Here is a 21,597-nt window from a genome sequence, read left to right on the forward strand (position 1 = left end):
TCCCTTAATTGAGATTTGTCTATCCTAATCATTTGCCTTCGCAAGGTTCATAATAACTTAACTGAAATACACAATGTACTTAATTACATTCATCCTCAATTCTAATTATTTCCGACAACACTAATGTAGAAATTCTTAATGCACTACTTAAAATTAAGTGTTTGTGTCCTTTTCATTTGACTCTTTTAACATTATCCTCGAAGTATTAATTCTGGTTGTATCCTCTTCTTAAGGAGAAGCCCAGGGTCCGACCCTGCAGAGAAACCTAACCTAGTTTCAGTCATGGTTAGGCACCTATCCAGTTGTCCTTATAAATAGGGCGAGTTAGAGCATAACCTCATAAACATTCTTGCAGGCTGAAGAAATTTGGCTGGATCGGATCTTAGAAGATGGTTACAAAATGTCAATTCTATACGCGGAAGGCGGCACAACTAGTGATCAAATTTCAACGTACCAAACTCGGTCATTGATCTGGTAGCCAATCATGACTCTGAGCTGTGCAAATGTCCTATCCGACTTTTGATTTTCCTCGCTGTAAGAGCACCGGTTGGCATTCAAACATCGCCATTAGTGTATATGTCCGTAACTTTTTTATTTTTTTTAAATATAATTTTTTATTCAATACATATACCACAAAGTATATTCATAGATGTTTTTATTTTCTGATAAATTGGGTCTCATGTAGGTATGTCGAAATTGTCGCATTTTGTAGGTACATGTAATTTAGAAAGACAACAAACTTTGTGAATACTCAGGGACGACGAAAACTTCTTAAGGTTATCATTTTACCCCACTTTATGTCCTCTTCAAGGTATTTCGCTTCCTTCGAAATTTTCTGAAGACTCGTAATCTGATTATGCTATTTGTTGCAGATTGACAAACTCATGTAATCTACATACCCACCTGGCTCTAGAAGTTAGCATTACTAGTTTTCTGGAGCTGAAATAAACCGGCAGTTACCTGAATGTGCGTGTCAATGTTGGTCTGTTAGCCAATACCTCGGTCTGACTAATTGGCCAAGTATATTCATCAGTTGCTAATGCAATATAGATTATGTCGGTTTAAATTTTCATCATCAAAATTTTATGTAGGTAGGAAAAATAATGGTAACGAAGAAAAAACAAAGAGAGAGAGAGACACACAGAGCTGCTTCTCTTCCCGTGGAGCTGGCAAAGGTCAGTCTAGGGAGAGGCTTCTTCTACCCCGTAAGTGATTAATAGGTGATATTATTTTATGAATTTAATTGTAATTATATTTATTTCAAATCAATTCTCGCAAAGTCTAAATTTTTTTTAAATCTTCACTCTATTTATAAATAAAATGATCACTTATTTTAGCATATTATCCAGCCTTTTTAGACTCGTGAGTTGATTTATCAGCTTAATTATGATTATGGCGCAGACCTGCTGAAGCGCGACCATTGAATAATAACGAGTTATCACAGGACCCGCCCAGTGGAATGCAGTATGTTGGTGTTAGGTATGACAGCGCTGAAAATGTTGTCTTCCCGTGGGATTAGCAAAAAATCATATTTTTCTTTAATACGTCTTTTATAATTGTCGTGATATCTCACACCACATTAAAAATTGTTCTAATACCGGGTAGCAACAGGGATTAATTAATGGAGTAATGTTGGCGTTGGTTAAAACGTTTCGTTGCATCATCTCGGACGCGAGGCAGGGCCGAATGTTAAGGATGTTACTAATTTCGATTTGCATATTAATTTGTGCCTGAAAATCTTCCATTCTGGAAAATTTTCTAGATTTCATTTTCAGATGTACGGTCGCGTTCATAATTGCAGTCATAGTTCGCAAAACTTTATAGCTTGCAGTCACCGGTATCACTCACACATTCACACAAATAACACAATAAACAACAAGCGGTGAACCGTTGGGTAACGCGCCGTCAAGAAGAGGGTAGTGTAAAAAGTCGACCGCGCAGCGGCCGTCGTCCGCTTATCAACACAGCGACACGCCACACAGCGGAGATCCATGGTGGAACAGTACGAAAATAATGGCTTCATACCGACCAGAACATTTGCGGAACAGTTCGACACATCAGTGGTTACTGTTCGTCGAGTTTGCACCGTGAGGGATTCCACCACAGACAGCCAGCAAGAAAGCCGTATTTATCCGAAATAAATAAGCAAAAACATTTAGAATTTGCTCGGCAGTATTTGGATTTTGACTGGAAAAAAGCGATATTTACGGACGAAAAGTTCGTTTATGTCATCGCAACACGGTAGGCTTCATTTATGGCGAAGAAATGCAACTCGGTATGAAGAAAAAAATATTGTGCCAAATATGGAGTCTGGACGCATATCTAATATGTGGGGGCTGGATGAGTGCTGCTGGGCCTGGGGAACAGGTGTGGATAGCAGGACGCGCTACAGCTGTTCTTTATGTGCAAGTGCTGGAAGAAACCATGTTACCAACTGTGCGGTGTATTTATCCGATTGATGATATGCCAACAATATCATTTGTGCAAGACAACTGCCCTGTGCATCGAGTCCATATAGTGCGTGAAAGGTTCTGCCAGTTTATATTAAAACCACTAATTACTTAGATAGTATTTTAAGGACAGCTTCAATATCTTTTCTTTATGAAAACGAATAATTAAGCTGTAACCTTCATAACAGGAGATAAGTAGATGATATAATTAGTGTAATATGCTGTATGTATAGCTTTATATAATCATCGATATGTAAACAAAACTATAGGTAAACTGTTTCAATAAAATTTACTAATTTTAATTATTGAATGTTTTATTTTGATCCCTCTTGTTTAATATTTCTTGCTGATTTCCGTGTTTGAAGACACGGGTATTGTAATTCTTAGATATCAGTTAGTTAGTTAGTCAGTCAGTTACTTAGTTCAAATGGCACCTTGAAACATTAAAAATTGTAACACAATTTTTTTTTTAAATATACAAAAAAAATCCTTGAATAACTTCGGAATCCAAGTAACGCTAGTAACTAGAACAAGCGAGTGTGAGCAAGCGAGATTATCTAATATATCTTAGATCAAGCGAGATTATCTAATATATCTTAGATCTCACTTGCTCACACGAAGTAATAAAATTGCTACCCACTAACTTTCAAAGGAACCACTACCTATGTTAGGGTCGTGTGCAGACAAATTTTCAACCTTATCGAATTGACATAAGTCTGGCAGTCGCAGGCTTCCCTCTATAGGCAAATCTTATGCAAATAATGAGAGACGACGATATCTCGATCGACAATTATCGTTCGGCCATCGTCGATTACCGTCTCTTTCTGTTTTGTTATGTTATATGTCATAGAATAATAAACTGTTTTACTTAGTAATCATTGGTATTCATTTGATGGAATATTTATTCTTTTTAAATATGCATGTGTGTGTGTATCTAGTGGAACCACAGTGCACGCTATTTTAACCCGTAAGAATTTTAAAACTATGACTGCAGATATGAACGCGATCGTACATTCAACATTACAAAAACGAAACCTATTCCAGGCTTCTTTCCACTGAAGATAAAGTCAGAAAGATAAGGTAGCTTGGTTGGGCTATTCAGAACGCCGATAAGGCTGTCTTATGTTCTCCTTCCCATTTTTAGGAAGGGAAGATTAAAGGAAGAATTGCAGTGTTGGCCTGTTTAATGGAGTGAATAAAAATACATGTATTATTTAAATAGTAATTATTTAATTTAAATTTACTATAATTACGGAAACAATAATTGAATTAATAATTACTTCTTTTTAACTATCTTTTCGAATACTGGCACAGGATAGAATTTAGGTGCGGGGTAGAATTTGGGAGGCGACACTAGTCTGCAAAGAATAAAGAACATTTTATTAATTGTTAAATGGTAATTATCGGTAATAAAATAACCTAGAAAAAGGGTAATTATCAGTTATTTATTTCCCAAACTTATTATTTCTTTGCAATTACTGGTATTGATCTGACTACGCAGGCTAGGCAACGGCAATCGCTTATCGTCAGGACCAGTTTTTCTAGAAAAAATCTAGACACAAAATGAACTCAACTTATTTTGTTCAAGTCTAGTATGTTACAATGATTTATACAGACGTGGTCACAGCACGCAATTGTTTTTATTAACATAAATATTAACAGATTAATGCGAATCAGACTAAATTAAGGGGTTAAGGGCTCAACTTCCTGTCCATATATGGTTTGACATGAACATATAAATAATTTGGAACATATACATGAAGGATTCAAAATTACAAACAACTGGGTAAGTACGATTTATAAGGGGTAAGGATAGTAAGTAGGTATTTGGTGATTTTGCACACCTAATTTACAAAGTCTTTTGCCTGTGGCTCTTTTGTCTTTGATGATTTATCGTTTGAGCATTGAGATCAACGTGTGTGATCGACCAATCAATCACTGAAATAGACTCACGATCATGTCCATATCCATGAAGGATGTTATCTATGAGGGGCAAAGTTTTACTTACTGGTAGACTACTGGTCTAGGCGGGCTAACTTCAGCCTTGCTTGGCAGCAATGAGGCAAGCAGTTCTCCAACTGCCTCCGTCTTTTTGGCCACAGCGTTGGTGCTCACGCTGATCAGGTTACTCAGCCTGTCCACGATCTTAGACGGGCTCGGAGGGCTTATCACGACGGACGGCTTGGGAACCTGGTAATTGTAAAAGAGATTATATAAGATTTTTTGCGGAATTATAATAAGGCTACGTTGGGCAGAGGGACTAGATATAAATAGGGGGAAGAGTGTTAAAAAAAAATTGTTGTTCCTTTTGTTTAAGTTTCAACAAAATCCTTGATAGTTGAGTCAGTTTTCCTCTAAATACAATTTCTTGCTAAATGAAGGACAAAAGCACTGAACGGATTTCGTGTGTTTTATGTTACCTAGGTCACATATAATTTAAATTCTCACCTGATAAGGCCAAGGTTTGAAGACAAGAGGTTTGTGCACAAACACAGGTTTTTCCACGACAAATGGTTTCTCGACCAGCACAGGTTTCTCCACGACTATTGGCTTCTCAACGAGCACAGGTTTCTCAACCACCACGGGAGATGGCAGCAGCAGTGGTTTCAAAACTGCGCTCTTCAAAGCGGCGCCCAATTTCAGCGCCTTGGCTCCCAGGAGTGCCGCGCCGCCGATCAGAGCACCTTTAGCAGCCAACGCCGCAAGTAAGGCGCCTGTAAGGGATTAAGGTTTCAAATAGGTTGCAATGTCAGTACAAACTACCAGAGATCGTCTCACTCAGACATATAGAAGAAAACTTATGGAGTTTCCCAAACTTTCAGACTGGAACTGGAAAATTTCAGAGCGCCCTTACTACATTTTCAAACACGAGGCGGTTCACTACCCTCTAGCTAGCTGCCCTCTAGCTCAAAGAAATCTGATTTTTTTTTCATGAATAGATATTTAGGTGTTAACACTTAAAAAGGAAAAAGAACGTATTTATACACCTCCATTATGTTTACATTTATATTATCTACATATAGGTAGTTAGTGTTTTTATTAATACGTCCGTCAATCCATCATTATATTGACTTTGTTACATAACGTATTGTTTATTTAATAGTATAGTTATCACTCAACACTAGGGGTCAGTCAGACTGAGCAGTTGTAGAGATTAAAACTGTCCATTCGGTACCAATCTGTTCTTCCTCTGCCTCTGTCCATTCTGTATATTATAAAGTTTGTGACGTTGTTTGTTTTTAAGGGCTAATTTTCGAAAATACTGAACCGATCATGAAAAGTCTTTTACGTTTTAAAAGATTTTTTATTTCCTATGGGTTTAGGCCATGTACTGTACTATAAACATACGCTCCTACGTTTCTCCAGTTAAGCAATACACTTCACCAGTCACAGCCAAAAAGCTCTTTAGTCTATGAACCATATGCTGATAGTAGTCAGAGATATGCTGGTTAGTATTTTTCAAGAGTACACTCCTGACGTCGACGTATAAGTAAACTGTAACGAACCTTTAAGAACCGCTCCTTTAGCCAGAATTCCAGCACCCAGTAAGGCAGCCCCCTTGGCAGCCCCAGCTGCTGCGAGCTTGGCTGTGAGGGCTGTGGAGTAAGCTGGTGGCACCAGGCATGACAGGCAAGCCAGCTGGAGCATAGATATATATGTATGTTTTTGAACATTTGTTATTCGGTTAGCACAGAAAAGGAACAAGAAAAATAATTAAAGTTATATTTTCTCCGAAATATCAAGCTGAAGACAAAGTACGAGACAATGGTTTGTTTAAGCTGCTGAATTCAAGGTCAGGGAAGAAATTTATCGGCTTAGAAATTACTTTTGGCCAATCGGTATAATTAGTACAGACAGCAGCATATCAAATAAACGAAATTTACTACGGAACGGACAGTAACTTGACGTGCGGTTGACAGTACTTAGTTATTTGTACTTCATGTCCTATTCAATTAGTACTCATATTGTCATGATCCATGATACATGCCACAAGATTATATGGAACAGTTCTGTCAAAGACACGACTCAAAATATTTGGTACTACGTAAGGTAGCCTACTACGAGTATACCTAAATCTAAGACTCACCGATAAAATAACTAACTTAATTTCCATGATTTCAGCACTTGTTACTGTCACTTTGTCACGTCAAGGACTGAACTTTCTGTTAACTAAGTACTTACTACTTATAACTATAGATTAGTACATTGCGAAATTGTATAATTATAACTGTACAATTTAAAAAAAAATTCTTATGTATATTCCATTGAGGTTCATTTTCGTAACAACTTAATATAATTTGTACTAATCACATTGATTGACAAGCTTTTTAATTAATTACTTTACATCATACTTTTGGAATGTGAGTTTTATGGTTTTCCCCTCAATTGTGGGTACCTGGCGTTAGTCCAAGTTGACTCCTCCTTGGAGAGGAGTCTGGAATGCGCCTGACCATTTTATTTTATTAAGTTAGATTTTATATGAAGCGACCCCCCGTCTTACCTCTGCAACCTTTACAAAGGAAGCTATAATAATATATTGAATTTCGGTTACACACGATGTTTAGGTAACTAGGTATATTGACAATACTTATTAGGTTTGTATTTTATTTACAAACTAAGTTGTTCATCAATTTGTTTCATTACCTAAGTTAATTAAAATGTTTGATAATTAAATTTATTTATGGTTCACGGAAAATAACTAGTCACATATATAAATATACAATATACAACGTAAATAACAATTGTACAACAACACACAAACAAAACAAACTCCAAAACAATGATACCTACTAGTTAAAGGTGACAAAATAACGAGTATACTACGTATCCAATTAAAATTGTGTTTTCATAAATTGTTGTAGTTAGTAATTGTTGTAATTAATAATTTTAAATTTCCTCCTAAGCATTTATCATTTTAAAATAATAACAATATTTACCTACCTACTTAAAGATATTGTTAGGTAATTTGACAAGTTATTAAAATTAAAAGCACGCATAATAAAATACAGTAACAGTATTTTCGGGACTGTTGGCTCTGTATACCCCGCAAGGCATAGCGACGTGATTATATGCATGTATCAATCAATCCCCCGATAAAAAGTAGCCTAAGTTTTATTTAGGGTTTTAAGCTTACTATATTATCAAATTTCAACGTAATCGGTTCAGTAGTATTTTCGTGAAAGAGTAACAAACATCAATACATACTATACTAACAAACTTTTCCATTAATAATATAATAATTAAATACATTAAACTTATTATCTATTGAGTTGTACCTGCGTTAGAGCAGCTTTACTTCAGACCTTATTCCTATAAAAATTCTAAAATTTCTATAACTGTGTGGATCCGAATATCCCTTCAGTAGTTTAAGCCGAGCATTGATAATTAAAACATCGAGCATTGATAATTAAAATATTTTTATCATTTTAAGTCAGTTAAATTTTTATGAATAAAATCGTCTAAATTTGTATCATTTCTGACTTTTGAGGTAAAAATACTTAAGTTAGTGTGTGAATAACCAGTTAGAAAAGTATCATAAAAATTATTCAATTAATTTCTCTAATCACTTGTAAAAATGTGTAGGTACAATGGTGTTATAGGTAAAAATAAGTTCAATACCTATCATATATGTTTATATAATAACATTGTTATTTTCTTTCCGATGCAGGATACCAATATTAATACTTAAAAACTTTCACTTTACGTGATATTAATGTATACGAACCAGTCAACCTGTGACCACGGTCGGCGCCACCCTGTCGAAACGTCAGGAAAAAAAGTATGTTTTCGCGTTAATTCCCATTTGCATACATTAGGATAGCAATATTATCTCCAAAATGTATGTCAAATAAAGCCGAGGTCAAGAAGTAAGCGGGTCACCAAATAAACAGCTCCGTGCTAATTGCTTTCTCACACTTGCTACTAAAAAGATGTGGAGATGTTATTACTAAAAAAATGGTTGGCCTTATAAGATAAACACGGTGGTACTCAAACAACATGGTATTCGACGTCTAATGCTGTCGCCAACAAAAAATATAATAACTTCCTAATATGATTATTTTCCTTTATCAGCAAATATAATATACACTTGGAAAAAACGGCCGTCTTTAACAATAATAAAATTCCGAAATACAATTTGCTATTATCATATATATTTGTTTAGATATTAAAATGTATTTCCTTAAAATCAACAACTTTGAAGTGGGATAAACGAGTTGAGTATAGAATTCTCCGAATTGATTTGTGTTTCATTTTTACTATACCTACCTATTTCTTTTCAAGTTTATCAAATATGTAATTGAGTGGCGATAAAATTTTGTTGTTTATTATTAATTGCTTTAGAAATATATAAATTGTAAGTCTCACGTGAAGATCATTAAACTTTATCAATGTTATTCTCAAAAAAAAAATTGTCTTGATTTTTAATGTTTACTTTTACTAAAACAAAGACCAATTAAATGCAAACAGAAAGCGAGCTAAGCCCCTTTAAAGAGTTAGTGTTAAACTATTTTGAGACTAAGAGTATTGAGAATATATGACGGCGACGCCATGGCTTTCTTTGTGAAAGAAAGTGCTGTATTATCTTGAAAGTCACAAATATAAAAAGTGAAGTTCACGGAGGTTTCACTATTTACACGATTTCAGGGCAGGCTCAAGTGTCGGTGTTTTTTCTCATGTGTTGTTTGATAGTTTGTTACAATTTGAAATTAAAATGCAGCTCATTCGAATAATATTTCTTCAGGTATGTAATGGCTCTTTATTATTTTGGTAATATTTATAACTTAGTTCTGGAAAAGTGATCGTCACATCGGCTGCACTGGCGTATGTGGAGGTGGCTCCCTGGGTTTTTGCCAAATTTATGATCTTTCTAGTCGCAAGAAGTACAAGACTGGACTCGCCTAAATATTTCCAACATGTATGCTTGGAAGCGACGGCCATCCAACGTATGCCTTTGGAAGTGCTTATAAAATAAAAAAGAAATAAACAATTCCATACATTCATATCGTACGTATTTATCCCTTACGGTGAAGACAGAGTCCAAAATTTCGAATAGACTGAAAGGCCATATTAAGCTTAAGATTCAGATAGTGACAGTAACATATTCCTTTTTATCTTTCACAGATCCTACTGTTATCAATAATTCTGCCGTTGGCATCTGCAAAGAAGAAGCGGGTAACGGCAGTTTCAGACGTGACTAAAACCTTCGACGATTCTGACTACCTGATGCACGAAATCAAATCGAAACATGTAAACAAGAAACATAAACGAAAATCTAAGAGAAGTGCCTATCGTAGGAACTGGTCGCCTAAATTGGCCAGTTATTCTGGTTATATGCCACCTTACCTGGTTTTCAATAGGAAAACTGGAGCATATTATCCATATTACAGTTATCCGAAGGACACAAATAATTATATCTCTAACAGACGAAGTATGGAGTGGAGAAAACATCGCCAAATGTAGTTGGTAATCTCTATTAGTCATAGGAATTCCTTTTAATTTAGGAAGACACTACAAGGGCTATTCTTAACATGTGTCGCGCCTTAGTAAAGCCCAGCTTTAGCGTTTTCAAATCGATCTAAATGAGCTTTTTAATCTTGATCCAATATGAGGAGAACCTCATATTGGATCATGATTAAAAAGCTCATTCAGAAAAAAAGGTTGCGGAGGTCGGATGGATGTCGTTTTATGTAAAAACCTTACCTAGACCAGGATCGAAGGGCGCACCCCGAGCTTCTGTCTTGGGACGTGGGGATGTTATGGTGAAAAAAGATTTTACACAGAGGGACTTAATTCGAAATTCAGCATTACTAAACGCCATGGCGGTACTCTTCACTTGGTCGTATACAACTGTATGCGCAATAAACTGTATCTATACGGCAGTTAATTTGTAAATATTTGTTAGTTATTAAAAGTTCTTGTAAAAATTATTTATTAAACGATAATATAAAAATCTGTTTTTTTTTTCATGATTACTTCTTATAACGTACTCGTATTCCTGTAATTCTCTTGATTCCTTACATGCTATTACAGAAAGTTTTGACGGTCTGCGTGCTAAAATATACGTATAAAAGTGAATATATTCGTAGCCAAAAAGTTGAAAAGACATCAACGCGTCGAATGAACCACAATTTTATGAAGTTAGAATTTTTGTGATGAAGAAATTATCCTGGTAATAAACAACCAAGTTATCAACACACTAAATTCTTAAAACGAATTATATGTCTTTTAATGGTTAAAACTACAGTCTGTGTTTTTGCCACCTCAGTATAACAGGAAACTTATAAAATAAACACAGACATACATTTTCGACGCGAATGATAAAAAAAGCAGAATGAAATAATGATTTAAATGAGTTTTTACTGGTTTATCTCTCAGTCTGTCTCAGTCAAAAATCATCCTGTCTGGATTTTGCAAAAGTTAATGTACTTATGTTAAGTTTGTGCTCTAATAAGTACTTACATCTCATATTTTTTACAAGAAGTTTTCTAATAAGTAATAACGGTTCTCAATTTTAAAAAACTGCTGCGTCGCTAATTTAGATTAAAATTATTATTAGTTTAACAAAATTACAATAAATTGTACAAAACATACTTGTATGTCTACAAACATAATATGAAATAGAACGTTTTTTTAATGTTGAGATAAGAAAACAATAACTTGATGAGAAAAGGTAAAAATAAGACATCCAATCGAGTAATTTGTTTAATTGATCTCTTATTATATCGTCTCATTGTTAGCAAATTTTATCGGATGGTAACTGAGAGTAAAAACATCTTCTTATTACATTGACTGGAAGTTTTATAGAAAGATAAGTATTGATATGAAAAGAGACCTGGGCTACGAACTTAAGAGTTTGACGAGATATTACTGGGAGATATAAGTTAATGGATCCCGTGTGTGCCGTGTGGTTCCCGGCACTAATATAAAAAGGAATAGGACCACTCCATCTCTTTCCCATGGATGTCGTTAAAAAAAGGCTAAGGCTATAGGCTTATAAACTTGGGATTCTTCTTGTATGCGATGTGCAAGCAACCTGTCACTATTTGAATCTCAATTCTATCATTGAGCTTAGCAGCTGAACGTGGCTTGATAGACTATCAAGACTGTTGACTTTGTCTACCCTACAAGGGATATAGACGTTATTATATGTATGTATGCAAATAAACAAAATGTGAGTTATTTATTTTGGATCAAAGATGGGTTTCATTGAAAAAGCAATTCCATGCTACAATACATTTATTATTTTTTATGGCACAATCTTGCAAACTCACTTGCGGATAAATTATATAGGTAGAAATTCTTGACATCACTTGGTATTTTTCACTTCACTTATTATGTAGGTTCAACAATTTTCCTTTAGGTAGGTATAACTTTATAAGTACATTAAATTATTTCATTTTCCTTTTTTAAATAATGTTTAACTGTAATTATGTTTAGTTTTTAATTAATTAAATATTTTTTTTTCCCATGGAATCATTTTTATTAAATTTGCTATTCCAATTAAATTATTATTGTTTGTTTCACGTCCATATTTTCACTAAACGTAGATTTTTGTTGTATGATTATTTTTAAGACTTTATTTTCATTAGTTATCCCTTAAGCCATTCTTTTCTCATGTCTAAAACAGTCACGAATTCGTATTCAAGTTTTGAATCCTACAGTGAGTTTGCTTTGAATACCGGTTTCATCTGGTGTCAGCCGTAGGATCAGTGGTGGTACTGTTAGAGTCTGCATCCGGGGCAGCGTTGTTGGCTATGGTGGCTGTGGTCGCTGGACCCTCGGTGGTGGTGGTGACGTCATCACCAGCTGTCGCCATGGACACCAGCAGAAGGAGGGTGAGCGTGAAGAGGAGCTGGAATTTTTAGAGTAATTTTATCGTATGACATTTCCTACGAAATAGTAATGTATTGATAGGCTTTACACGTTTGAGATCGATCCCTGAATAGGTCATGATGATAATTCTCTTTCTAGGCCATTTTTAAATTGATTAAAATAAATCGTCTTTGTATTGCCATTTATTTATGCATACAAAAGACTACCTACTAAAGGTACCTATAATTTTAACTACCATGTGATTCGAGGTCGTGAGTAATAGGCGTTCAACACACAATACTACACTTTGCCGCATGGCGATTTCAGAAGACCCAAAGCATTTACTTATTTGTGATAACTATGACAGTAAAAAAAAAAGAGTTGATGGAGCTTAAGAAGTAAACTGGCTGCTAATACTCCAATCTTAGTAGGAACAAGTAGTCGCCAAGAATCATTGCAAAATCCTGTTGTATTAGTAAAACAAAAGTAAGTACTTCAAAATCACACATTTTCGACGAAGGTTATATGACGACGACTATTATATACGTTTATCGCATGGACCATACTAACGTGAATAGCAACATAGCAAAAATGTATACTCACCTTAAATTTTGCCATTATCACAGACTTACGGATGTGCAATCCAAAGATTTACTTAGAGATAAAAATCCCACGATCCCTTTATATGTAGAGATGGACATAGGAAGCGAGCGTGTCGCAAATTGGATAATAATTGAAATCATTAACAGGAAACTAATTAAAGACCACAATAACTAGATAATTAGGTATATTGTGGTATGAAATGAGAGTAAAAAAGTAGAGTAATTAATTTTAGAAGCCCAGGACTACGGATGTGAATAAGCATTTAATGGAACTATTGAGAAGGTCCGGGTTTATATGAAATCCTAATAAAAAATACTTATGTGATCTTGTTTTCGAGTCTGGTGGACTAGTTTTTTGAGCTTTAAAAGGCATCCTAGTTGTCGTTATGTGAACCATGTCAAAAACCGTACTAGGTGGTGTTGGATCCGAAAGATAACTACTCGTAGATAGTTGAAAAGCTTTGGACTATTGTGAAGAAAATTGCACTGACATGAGCTGTTCACGGAGTTTTTCCAGGTTCTCCTGGGTTCGGCAGCAGACTATATTCAGAGATAGTGGTGTCACGTGCCATCGGGAATTCGAAAAGATGAGAAATAAGTTAATATGAGATAATGAGTTAATTATCTGTTCCCTGATACGTGAAACTTGGGGTTTTTAAAGGAAAAAGTATTAAGGCACCAATTTAGACCCCATATTGCTCTTAGAATTTAATTCATACATTAAAAAAACAAATACCTCATTAATTGACTATTGTTTATTTCATATTTCTTTCATAAAATTTGGATACATTAAAACATATAAAACGATGTAATGTTTTCTTTGGAACATTAATTTGGGTGAAGGTATTTCAATGTACTACACTTATTATTTTTTTTTGTAAGGAAATATTGAAGGTATTTCAGCCGAGAATAGAATCTGATCTGGATATGACGTCATCAGCAGATTTTAGTTGTTGGCGTCCCGAGCAACTCCAGAAGGGTACAAAGCTGTAACAATGAAATAAATACCAATTTATTGTTGACAAATTTTTTTTCTAATTATTTTCTTATTGTGACTTGTAGTACCTGCTAGAATAAGTCCCATTTTTCAAGTACCGTTGGAGGTGACTAAGGTTATTAGTAGGATCTGATCGTGCCTAGTGAAGATGCAACCGAAAACGCCATTATTAAAAATATTTTACGTATATATAACGATGGATGTCATAAAAGGCGACTAAGGGAGTCTTATAATTTTGGTATTCTTCTTGTTGGCGATGGGCTAGTAACCCGTCAGTAGCATTCCATTATAAAACCATACCTACAGCTGAACGTTGCCAGTTTTAAAATTGTTGGCCCTGTCAACCCCGCAAGGGCTATAGACATGATTTTATGTATTAATGATACTACAACTTAATTTTTTTGAACATACAATCCGAAATTAAGGGTAAATTCGATTTCTTCTATCCCTAGAAATTTAATTCGGATTTGTTAGGAATTGTTTGAATAAGTTTACATATGACGGTATTTGTAAATAAATTAAATATGCTTTTGTTTTTTCGCTTGACACGAATTAACAATGGCTCTGTTGCTATGTTTACATTTCGCTATTCGGCAAATCGCATCGCAAATATTAAACGTTTGCAGACATTACTCAGTATGTCTGTGCAAACAATTTTCTCAAAAAAAGCGACATCATAGAAGTGTGTCTATATGTCCAAATTGAGTGTATATAATTTTATAACAATTTTTACATAAGTAAATCACCTTCTCAAAATGTATGCGTTCAAAAACATAATAAAATACTACCGTATTTTATTACGTTTTTGAACGCATAGCTATGTAGAGCGCGCATTGTTTGTTCTCTCGTTATTATATGGTTTAGCTCCCCACCTGTGTTAAGAGGAAAATATCGCTAAAAACTATCGTCGTTGACTTTCCTGTTAGGTTAAATTTTGCACTTGTTTATATAAAACATAAAACAATAAAATTAAATGTGCAGCTGTTATCTAGGTAAGTATTTATTCAGCTGTTGCCATAATGAATAAGTATTTAGTCAAATTAATTGCAGTTCTTTTTAATATTATTTCAACAAATTTGTTTTTTTAATAACGTTGGGATCTTTTGACACATAGTTAAAGCTAACCTGAAAATGCAAGAGTTAAATTAAATAGCAAAATCACAAGACAAAGTTATAAGGTCCCGCCGGTATCTATCACTACTCTGGTCTTCTCATACCTCAGTAATTATTGTGTTACAATATTTTTTATTGTTTAAGATACATTTTCCGGAAAGGGTTGACAGTATCTTTCCACTTTCCACGATCTCTGCATACTTAATTCTTTCGCATTATCCATATTCATAACACTCTTCATGCAAGCTCGGCGGTTTGGTGGTTACATACTTAGAAATTTTGTAAGAAGATGTTTTTAGAATAACATTTATCTAAAGATTTACTCACTCTGGCTCCAGTGAGGTGGTGGTGGGTTTTCTACGTAAGCGGGTCCATTGTCTGCGAAAAAAAGAGTTTATAATTTATCAATAAGATTGTCAAAAGAAAATACCTACACATTATAAAACTTAAATCATTACCATGGAAACAGCAAATGTCTCATCTCCTTTTTAGTCCTAATTTGCCAACTTATTTACGAACGATTACCGTAGCTTCATACATACAAATAATTACGTCTTTATCCCATTCGAGGAAGACAGAGCCAACATTCTCACAAAGACTTAATAGCCAAGTTCAGCTGTATGCCTTTTCCAATCAATTTAATTTTGTAAATATTTAAGGAACTCTTCTGTTATTGAGTGACTGACTAAAGACAATGTACCTACAGTCGAAATTACTAGGCGTAGGAATCTGAGACTTGACACGTATTTTTCTTACTGATTGTAAGGAGTTTCAACAGGAGAGGAAAATTTGGAAGTACATTAATATAATAATAACTATTTATTCATTTCACAAGTAGTAGCAACTACGTTCCTCCAAAATATTTGTGGTAGCAAACAGGTAGGTACTTACTTATTGGTGGATATCCAGGGTTAGCTGAAAGAGAAAATAGATTATTAAAATAAAAACATCACGGGAGCATAAATATTATTATGAAACATCACTTAGATACTCCCCCAAAAATTTAAACTTTCTAATGATTTCTCAAAAAACAAGAATCATAACTGATAATCGTACTCTTTAATTTAATCGTATAAAATTTTAGAAATACGAGACTTTCAGGATCGAGATTACGGAGGATATAGGAGAATAACCAAAAAAATTTGTTTTCAAAGTTATCAAAATTGTTATGTCATTTAAAAAGCTAGTGTTTTATTGTAATGACTTTAATGAACAGCTGATTATAGACTGGACCAAATTTTTTTAGGTATTTGGTCCATGATTGTTCTTACGGTATAGACTGGGTGGATATGCGGGGTATGATGGACCTGAAACAAAATAATACCTAGTTATAATTTTTTTTTAACATCATTAATGAAGTAAATGTTAAGAAAATAAAAGAAGAATTAAGTTAAAAAGAAAACAAAATGTAAATTAAGTAAAAAAATATGAAAAAAGGTTTGGAAGCTTAAGTCAGAATAAATTTCGACTTTTGTGAGTACTGTAATGATGAAAAAGTATATACCTAAGTATGACCTAAGTACATTTATACGGAAAATTTTTACAGCTTAACCTAGTTGAGAGAGCAGATAAGTTCGAGGCTTCTATTATGGGTCTCGCAAAACCCTGACCAATCAGTACGAGTTCGTTTTTCATCTTGACCTGACCGAGGATCATGCACACACATGTAACATCTCTAGAGAAACAGTTGTTCCGATGCTGAAAGCCTAAAATTTAAAGGCTGCTGATGTATTTAAAGTCACATGTATATTCAATATATCTACACAATACATGTATTATATTGTATGTAGATTTCTCAAATAAGTAATTAAATGACTTAGATATATGATAATTAGAGAATGTTTCGTGACATCGATTTTGTAGTGGGTAATACCTGAACTAATGCATTTTGGATCATGCCTGCTGCTTTTGGCAAAACTACTTATACCCCTAGTCACTTCTAGATCAAGGGGAGTTGAAGTAGTTCTATTCTCAAGTGCTAGGAAGTACATACATATTATTCTTTACTAGCCTCGAAAAACTTTGTTTTTAAGAAACAAAGATGAACAAATGCATACTCTATTAAATAATTTTAAAAAATAATTATTGAAACTGACCTGATGGTTGGTAGAAGCCAGGATCGACAACTGTAAAATAAAAAAAAAAATACCGAAATTTTATTTAAAAATGATTAAGTAAATGACAGAACAATGAAGTAAAATTGTATAAGTATTTTAGATACGTCTCATTTTGGAATCTAATAAATAGGTGTATGAACTGGTATGTAGAAAATAATACGTTAAAAAAATTGTTTTGTTGGTGTAAAAAATGAATAAATTTATGTTTACTTACTCTGACCAGTTCCCAAGTTAGCTGAAAAATAAAGAATATTATTATGAATTTTTCCCATTTAATATGTTTATTCTCTAAACATCTTTTAATTTACAATTAAACAAATAGGTACTTATACTATAATTATAGTCAAAAAGGCGGTATATTATAGCAACTCGAGGAATTCTTAAGATATAAATAAATTAGTGTAATTGTGTAAACTGCTAATCGGATTTCGCTGACATTTGGGTAATGCACTACATGACGGAATAATAAAGGATGGCATGTAGAAATTACTATGGGAGCCACGCCATAGTGGCAAAACCTTTCAGGCTGCGGGGATACTTACGGTTTGAAGGTTGGTAGAAGCCTGGGTCGACAACTAGAACAAAAAATAATGAATATATATATTTTCGTCTTTTATTTTGTTTGAATTTCATTATCTACTTGATATTGGGTGAATTTTAAAACGGTAAATAAGATGTTAGGAAGAATATCTAAAAGAAAGATTAATTAATAAAAAAAAAGAGAATATTTTTTTCATGTTTCTTAGAACTTTAACTTGGTAGTTTATAATTAACGAAATAGCAGAAATCTGAGCTACATATGTTAAAATATATTTAAGGTAATATATAACTTACTTTGGCCAGTTCCTAAGTTCGCTGAAAAGTAAGAAAATAATAAGTGGTTAGTTCAAAAATCCATAAAAAATGTTTTTACACTATTTCAATAGTACCTACATCAATGAAACTTACGGTTAGATGGTTGGTAGAAGCCGGGGTCCACGACTGCAATAAAAAAAAAACAATATTTATCCATTGGAATTAATTGAAATCCATACATATGTTAAAATATATTTAAGGTAATATATAACTTACTTTGGCCAGTTCCTAAGTTAGCTGAAAAGTAATAAGATAATAAGAGGTTAGTTCAAAAATCCATAAAAAATGTTTTTACACTATTTCTATAGTACATCAATGAAACTTACGGTTAGATGGTTGGTAGAAGCCGGGATCCACGACTGCAATAAAAAAAAACAATATTTATTCATTCTATTATTTTATTTCGTTTATTCATGGAGAGAATTCATGTGTTTAATATATCAAATAAACTATCAGTTTAATGATCTTATGTTAAACCCAGATTCGTCTTTAGAGAGGCGAGGACGCAGCCGGGACAATCCAGCCAGGATAAATATGAAACAATAGGATTTTCAAAGTTATATTTTGAAGCGAATAACTATACTTACTGTTTCCAGTTCCATAATCTGGAACAAAAAATAAATACCTAGTTATATTAACGATATTTTAATTTATATTAGTTAGGTACCTAATTTATACATTAAAAAGGAAATATGGATATATTATAATAATGTGACGTGTGGTTCCCGGCACCAACAAAAAAAAGAATAAGACCACTCCTTCTCTTTCTCCCTGAATGTCGTAAAAGACGAATAAGGGATAGGCTAATAAACTTGGGATTTTTCTTTTAGGCGACAGGCTAGTAACCTGTCACTATTTGAATTTCAATTTTATCATTATGCCAAACGTGGAATATTAAAATACTGCCGAAAAACTACATTAAAGATTTAAGATTGTTTTTAGGCCTTAATCCCTTCCCCCCGTGCGTATTCGTTGATTTGGCAACACACTCTCTACATTCTCATAGATTATCGCCGATGGTAGTAAAAAATGTTTGCAACATCCGAAAGGGTAAATATGAAGATCTGTTATACATTATATTTAAGACCTTGTTGTACTCATATTATGCAAATAAAAGTTTGAATTTGAATTTAAAACATACATTCCATACTTTGAACAGATTTGTAGAAGGGAACAATGATAAAAGTTCCAAGAAGTTAAGTAAGCAGTATTTGAAATTTAATATTTTGTTTCCATATAAAATACTTACTTTGGCCTGGTGCATTATCTACGATGTGTACTGAAAACAGTAAGAATTAAAAAAAAAATAACAAAAATACTTAAATGTAAAATGTAGGTACTGAATATCGTTTAGGCGCATTTAGGCTTATTCTCATGACGGCAACCGACTCGCTAATGGATAACTTCTCACTTGGGCTAGGTAGGTACTTCTCATTTGGGCTACTTCTCCAGATTAGGGGTTAAATGGTAGATAATCTCCAAATAAGCCCATTTTGGACCGAATGGCTGGCTGATGTAAACATTGACGGGTATTGCATTCGCCACAGAACTAGCGCCAAGCCCACAGTTATATAATAAATCAAAATACGGTCGAATTAAGAACCCCTCCTTTTTGAAGCCGTTATTCTATAGGTATCAGTGACAAGAAGTGACTCAGACATAATTGTCAAATAGTATAAGCACTTTTCTAAAATTAATACACTGTGTACAAGTTTTGAGAACTGAGTGTTTTAGGTACCAAAGTAAATAAAAGTACCTATGCATAAATAATTTTGTATCTGTCTGGTCAATTTTATTTTTTATTGATTTTATGCAGGTGTTTTTTATCTAGACGAAAATTATATATCTATTTCTAGTCTATCAGTTACTTTAAGTATGATAGATATTTTTATAAGTATATACATGGTTTACATACCTTTTTCCTGTGATGACCCCATGGCTAGCGAAGCCAAGAATAAAATCTGCCAACAAGAGATAATCATTTTGAAATTGAATAGAACCACAACAAATTCTAATATCTCCCTCTGGTTATTCACACTATTATTTAGTATGCGGTGCACAGAAAATAAAACCTAAGTAAATTTGTGTAATGCAGTGCCTATGTATTTTATACACTTTCATTTGTGTACTGAGATTGGCACATGATGCTCTAATAATAAAGATAGGGATGTCTTTGTATATTTGATAAGATAAAGTCAATGGATTCCGGATTATTTCAAGTGTAAAAAAATAAAGGAAATTTGATTTACACAACATGAAATCACTGTGCAAATATTTTGATAGGTTTTGAAAAATATGACGATAGTTGTTGTTATGCATTATTATTTTATTGTCACATGCAAAGACATGTAAAATATAATTTTCTTTTTTTATAAATGATAAGTATGATTTATGTTTTGTAAATTAGCATAGTGATTGGAGAAATGATTTTAAAATGTACGTATCTTATTAATAGATATTACACTAATATAACATCAGAAACCTACCTACTTTAAATGGGAGTGCAGCGTCGAACAAAAGTTAATGGAAAATAGGTAAGTAAAAAAAAAATTCAAAATAACTCTATGAAAATATTTAAAACCTAATTTTTTAAGGATTTTTTAACATAAATAAGTAAAAGTGTCATACATACCTGATTTTAATTAATTTCCTAATAAGCTATTTGTTGAATATGTTGAAAACACAACAATCGATTACTTGACTAAATTAAAAAAAAAATTAAGTGTTATCCATTTTTATCAATATTTCAAGATAAGATTAGAGCGTCGACTAATTATGATCTGTCACACAGTCATAGGAATTCAAGATAAAAGCTTAAAAGGAATATTAATCTTCACTGTCTAAGGAAATTCCAGATTATGAAGCCTATTTTTAACCTTGGTTAATTAATCAACTACACCCATAAAAATCATCAAAATTCGGCTTAAAAGATATGGACAGATGAACGGACAGACAGATTTTCGTAAGTTTTTATATTAATAAATGGTATACCTACTTATTAAGTACCTATCAATAATATTTTTAAATTACATAATCGTGCTACACAGTTCATCTTAATTATAGCTGTGTACAAACGGAACGTTTTAGCCATTTAACTATCGAACCTTAAAAAACTGTCAAAAAGAATGTGGAAAAAAAAAACTATTTTTCTATGCGTATAACGTCTCGATCTGTTTAATAATCCGTCAAATTAAAAAAAAATATTACTCACAGCAACTGCCTTCATTTCCAAAACGGTCCAGTGAAGCAAGCGGTACCTAAAGAAAAAACTAAATGCTTCTGGGGCCCCTTCGTTATATATTCCACCTTGGCTAGCTGAGCAAATATTTTTAAACAAACACAACAGCGTTGTTTCTCAATTCTGATAATTTAGGATCATCGGAAATCCTCTATGTTAAAAGTTCAGTAGATAAAACGTTTGCGTATGACCCTGAAGGTAATAAATTCAAATTCTAAGAAGCATACACATTCAAATTGAGCTGGGAATTTTCAAGTTTGAATGAGTTTGGTTTTAGAAAGATGATCATTTTCTTGTCTTTGAGGTTATGTGATAGAACAAGAGTTACGTGCCTGGAATACGTTCGTGAATAAAACTATTAATGCTTAAAAACGATTAATGCTTCGAATGTAAGCCGTTGATCCCTGTCGCC

At 33.4% G+C, this 21,597-nt stretch overlaps 2 protein-coding genes across 22 annotated transcripts; both read right to left on the reverse strand.

Annotated features, from left to right (window-relative positions):
* Positions 1-3,702: 3,702 nt before the first annotated feature.
* Positions 3,703-6,627, reverse strand: LOC106132523 (uncharacterized). The gene is made up of 5 exons (XM_013331968.2): positions 6,538-6,627; positions 5,957-6,089; positions 4,899-5,164; positions 4,459-4,640; positions 3,703-3,808 (listed from the first exon to the last, which is right to left on the reverse strand). The coding sequence occupies exons 1-5, from the start codon at positions 6,562-6,564 to the stop codon at positions 3,727-3,729; spliced, it is 690 nt and encodes a 229-aa protein (XP_013187422.2). The 5' UTR covers positions 6,565-6,627; the 3' UTR covers positions 3,703-3,726.
* A 6,975-nt stretch (positions 6,628-13,602) lies between these two features.
* LOC106132680 (cadherin-related family member 5) lies at positions 13,603-21,281 on the reverse strand. Of its 21 annotated transcripts, none has more exons than XM_060949600.1 (15): positions 21,159-21,267; positions 19,863-19,908; positions 19,197-19,226; positions 18,535-18,552; positions 18,274-18,306; positions 18,164-18,184; positions 18,041-18,073; positions 17,927-17,947; positions 17,635-17,667; positions 17,307-17,327; positions 17,072-17,101; positions 16,247-16,282; positions 15,867-15,890; positions 15,303-15,353; positions 13,603-13,852 (listed from the first exon to the last, which is right to left on the reverse strand). In XM_060949600.1, exons 1-15 carry the CDS (start codon positions 21,171-21,173, stop codon positions 13,812-13,814), a joined length of 453 nt encoding a protein of 150 aa, XP_060805583.1. In that variant the 5' UTR covers positions 21,174-21,267; the 3' UTR covers positions 13,603-13,811. The 21 variants fall into 21 exon arrangements, with proteins under 21 accessions (XP_060805583.1, XP_060805587.1, XP_060805586.1 ...); XM_060949604.1 differs by lacking the exon at positions 21,159-21,267 and adding an exon at positions 20,580-20,716; XM_060949603.1 differs by lacking the exon at positions 19,197-19,226 and having other exon boundaries at positions 21,159-21,269.
* Positions 21,282-21,597: the final 316 nt, after the last annotated feature.

This window comes from Amyelois transitella, chromosome 19, assembly GCF_032362555.1.
Source record: "Amyelois transitella isolate CPQ chromosome 19, ilAmyTran1.1, whole genome shotgun sequence".
In the NCBI taxonomy this organism is placed as follows: Eukaryota; Metazoa; Arthropoda; class Insecta; order Lepidoptera; family Pyralidae; genus Amyelois; species Amyelois transitella.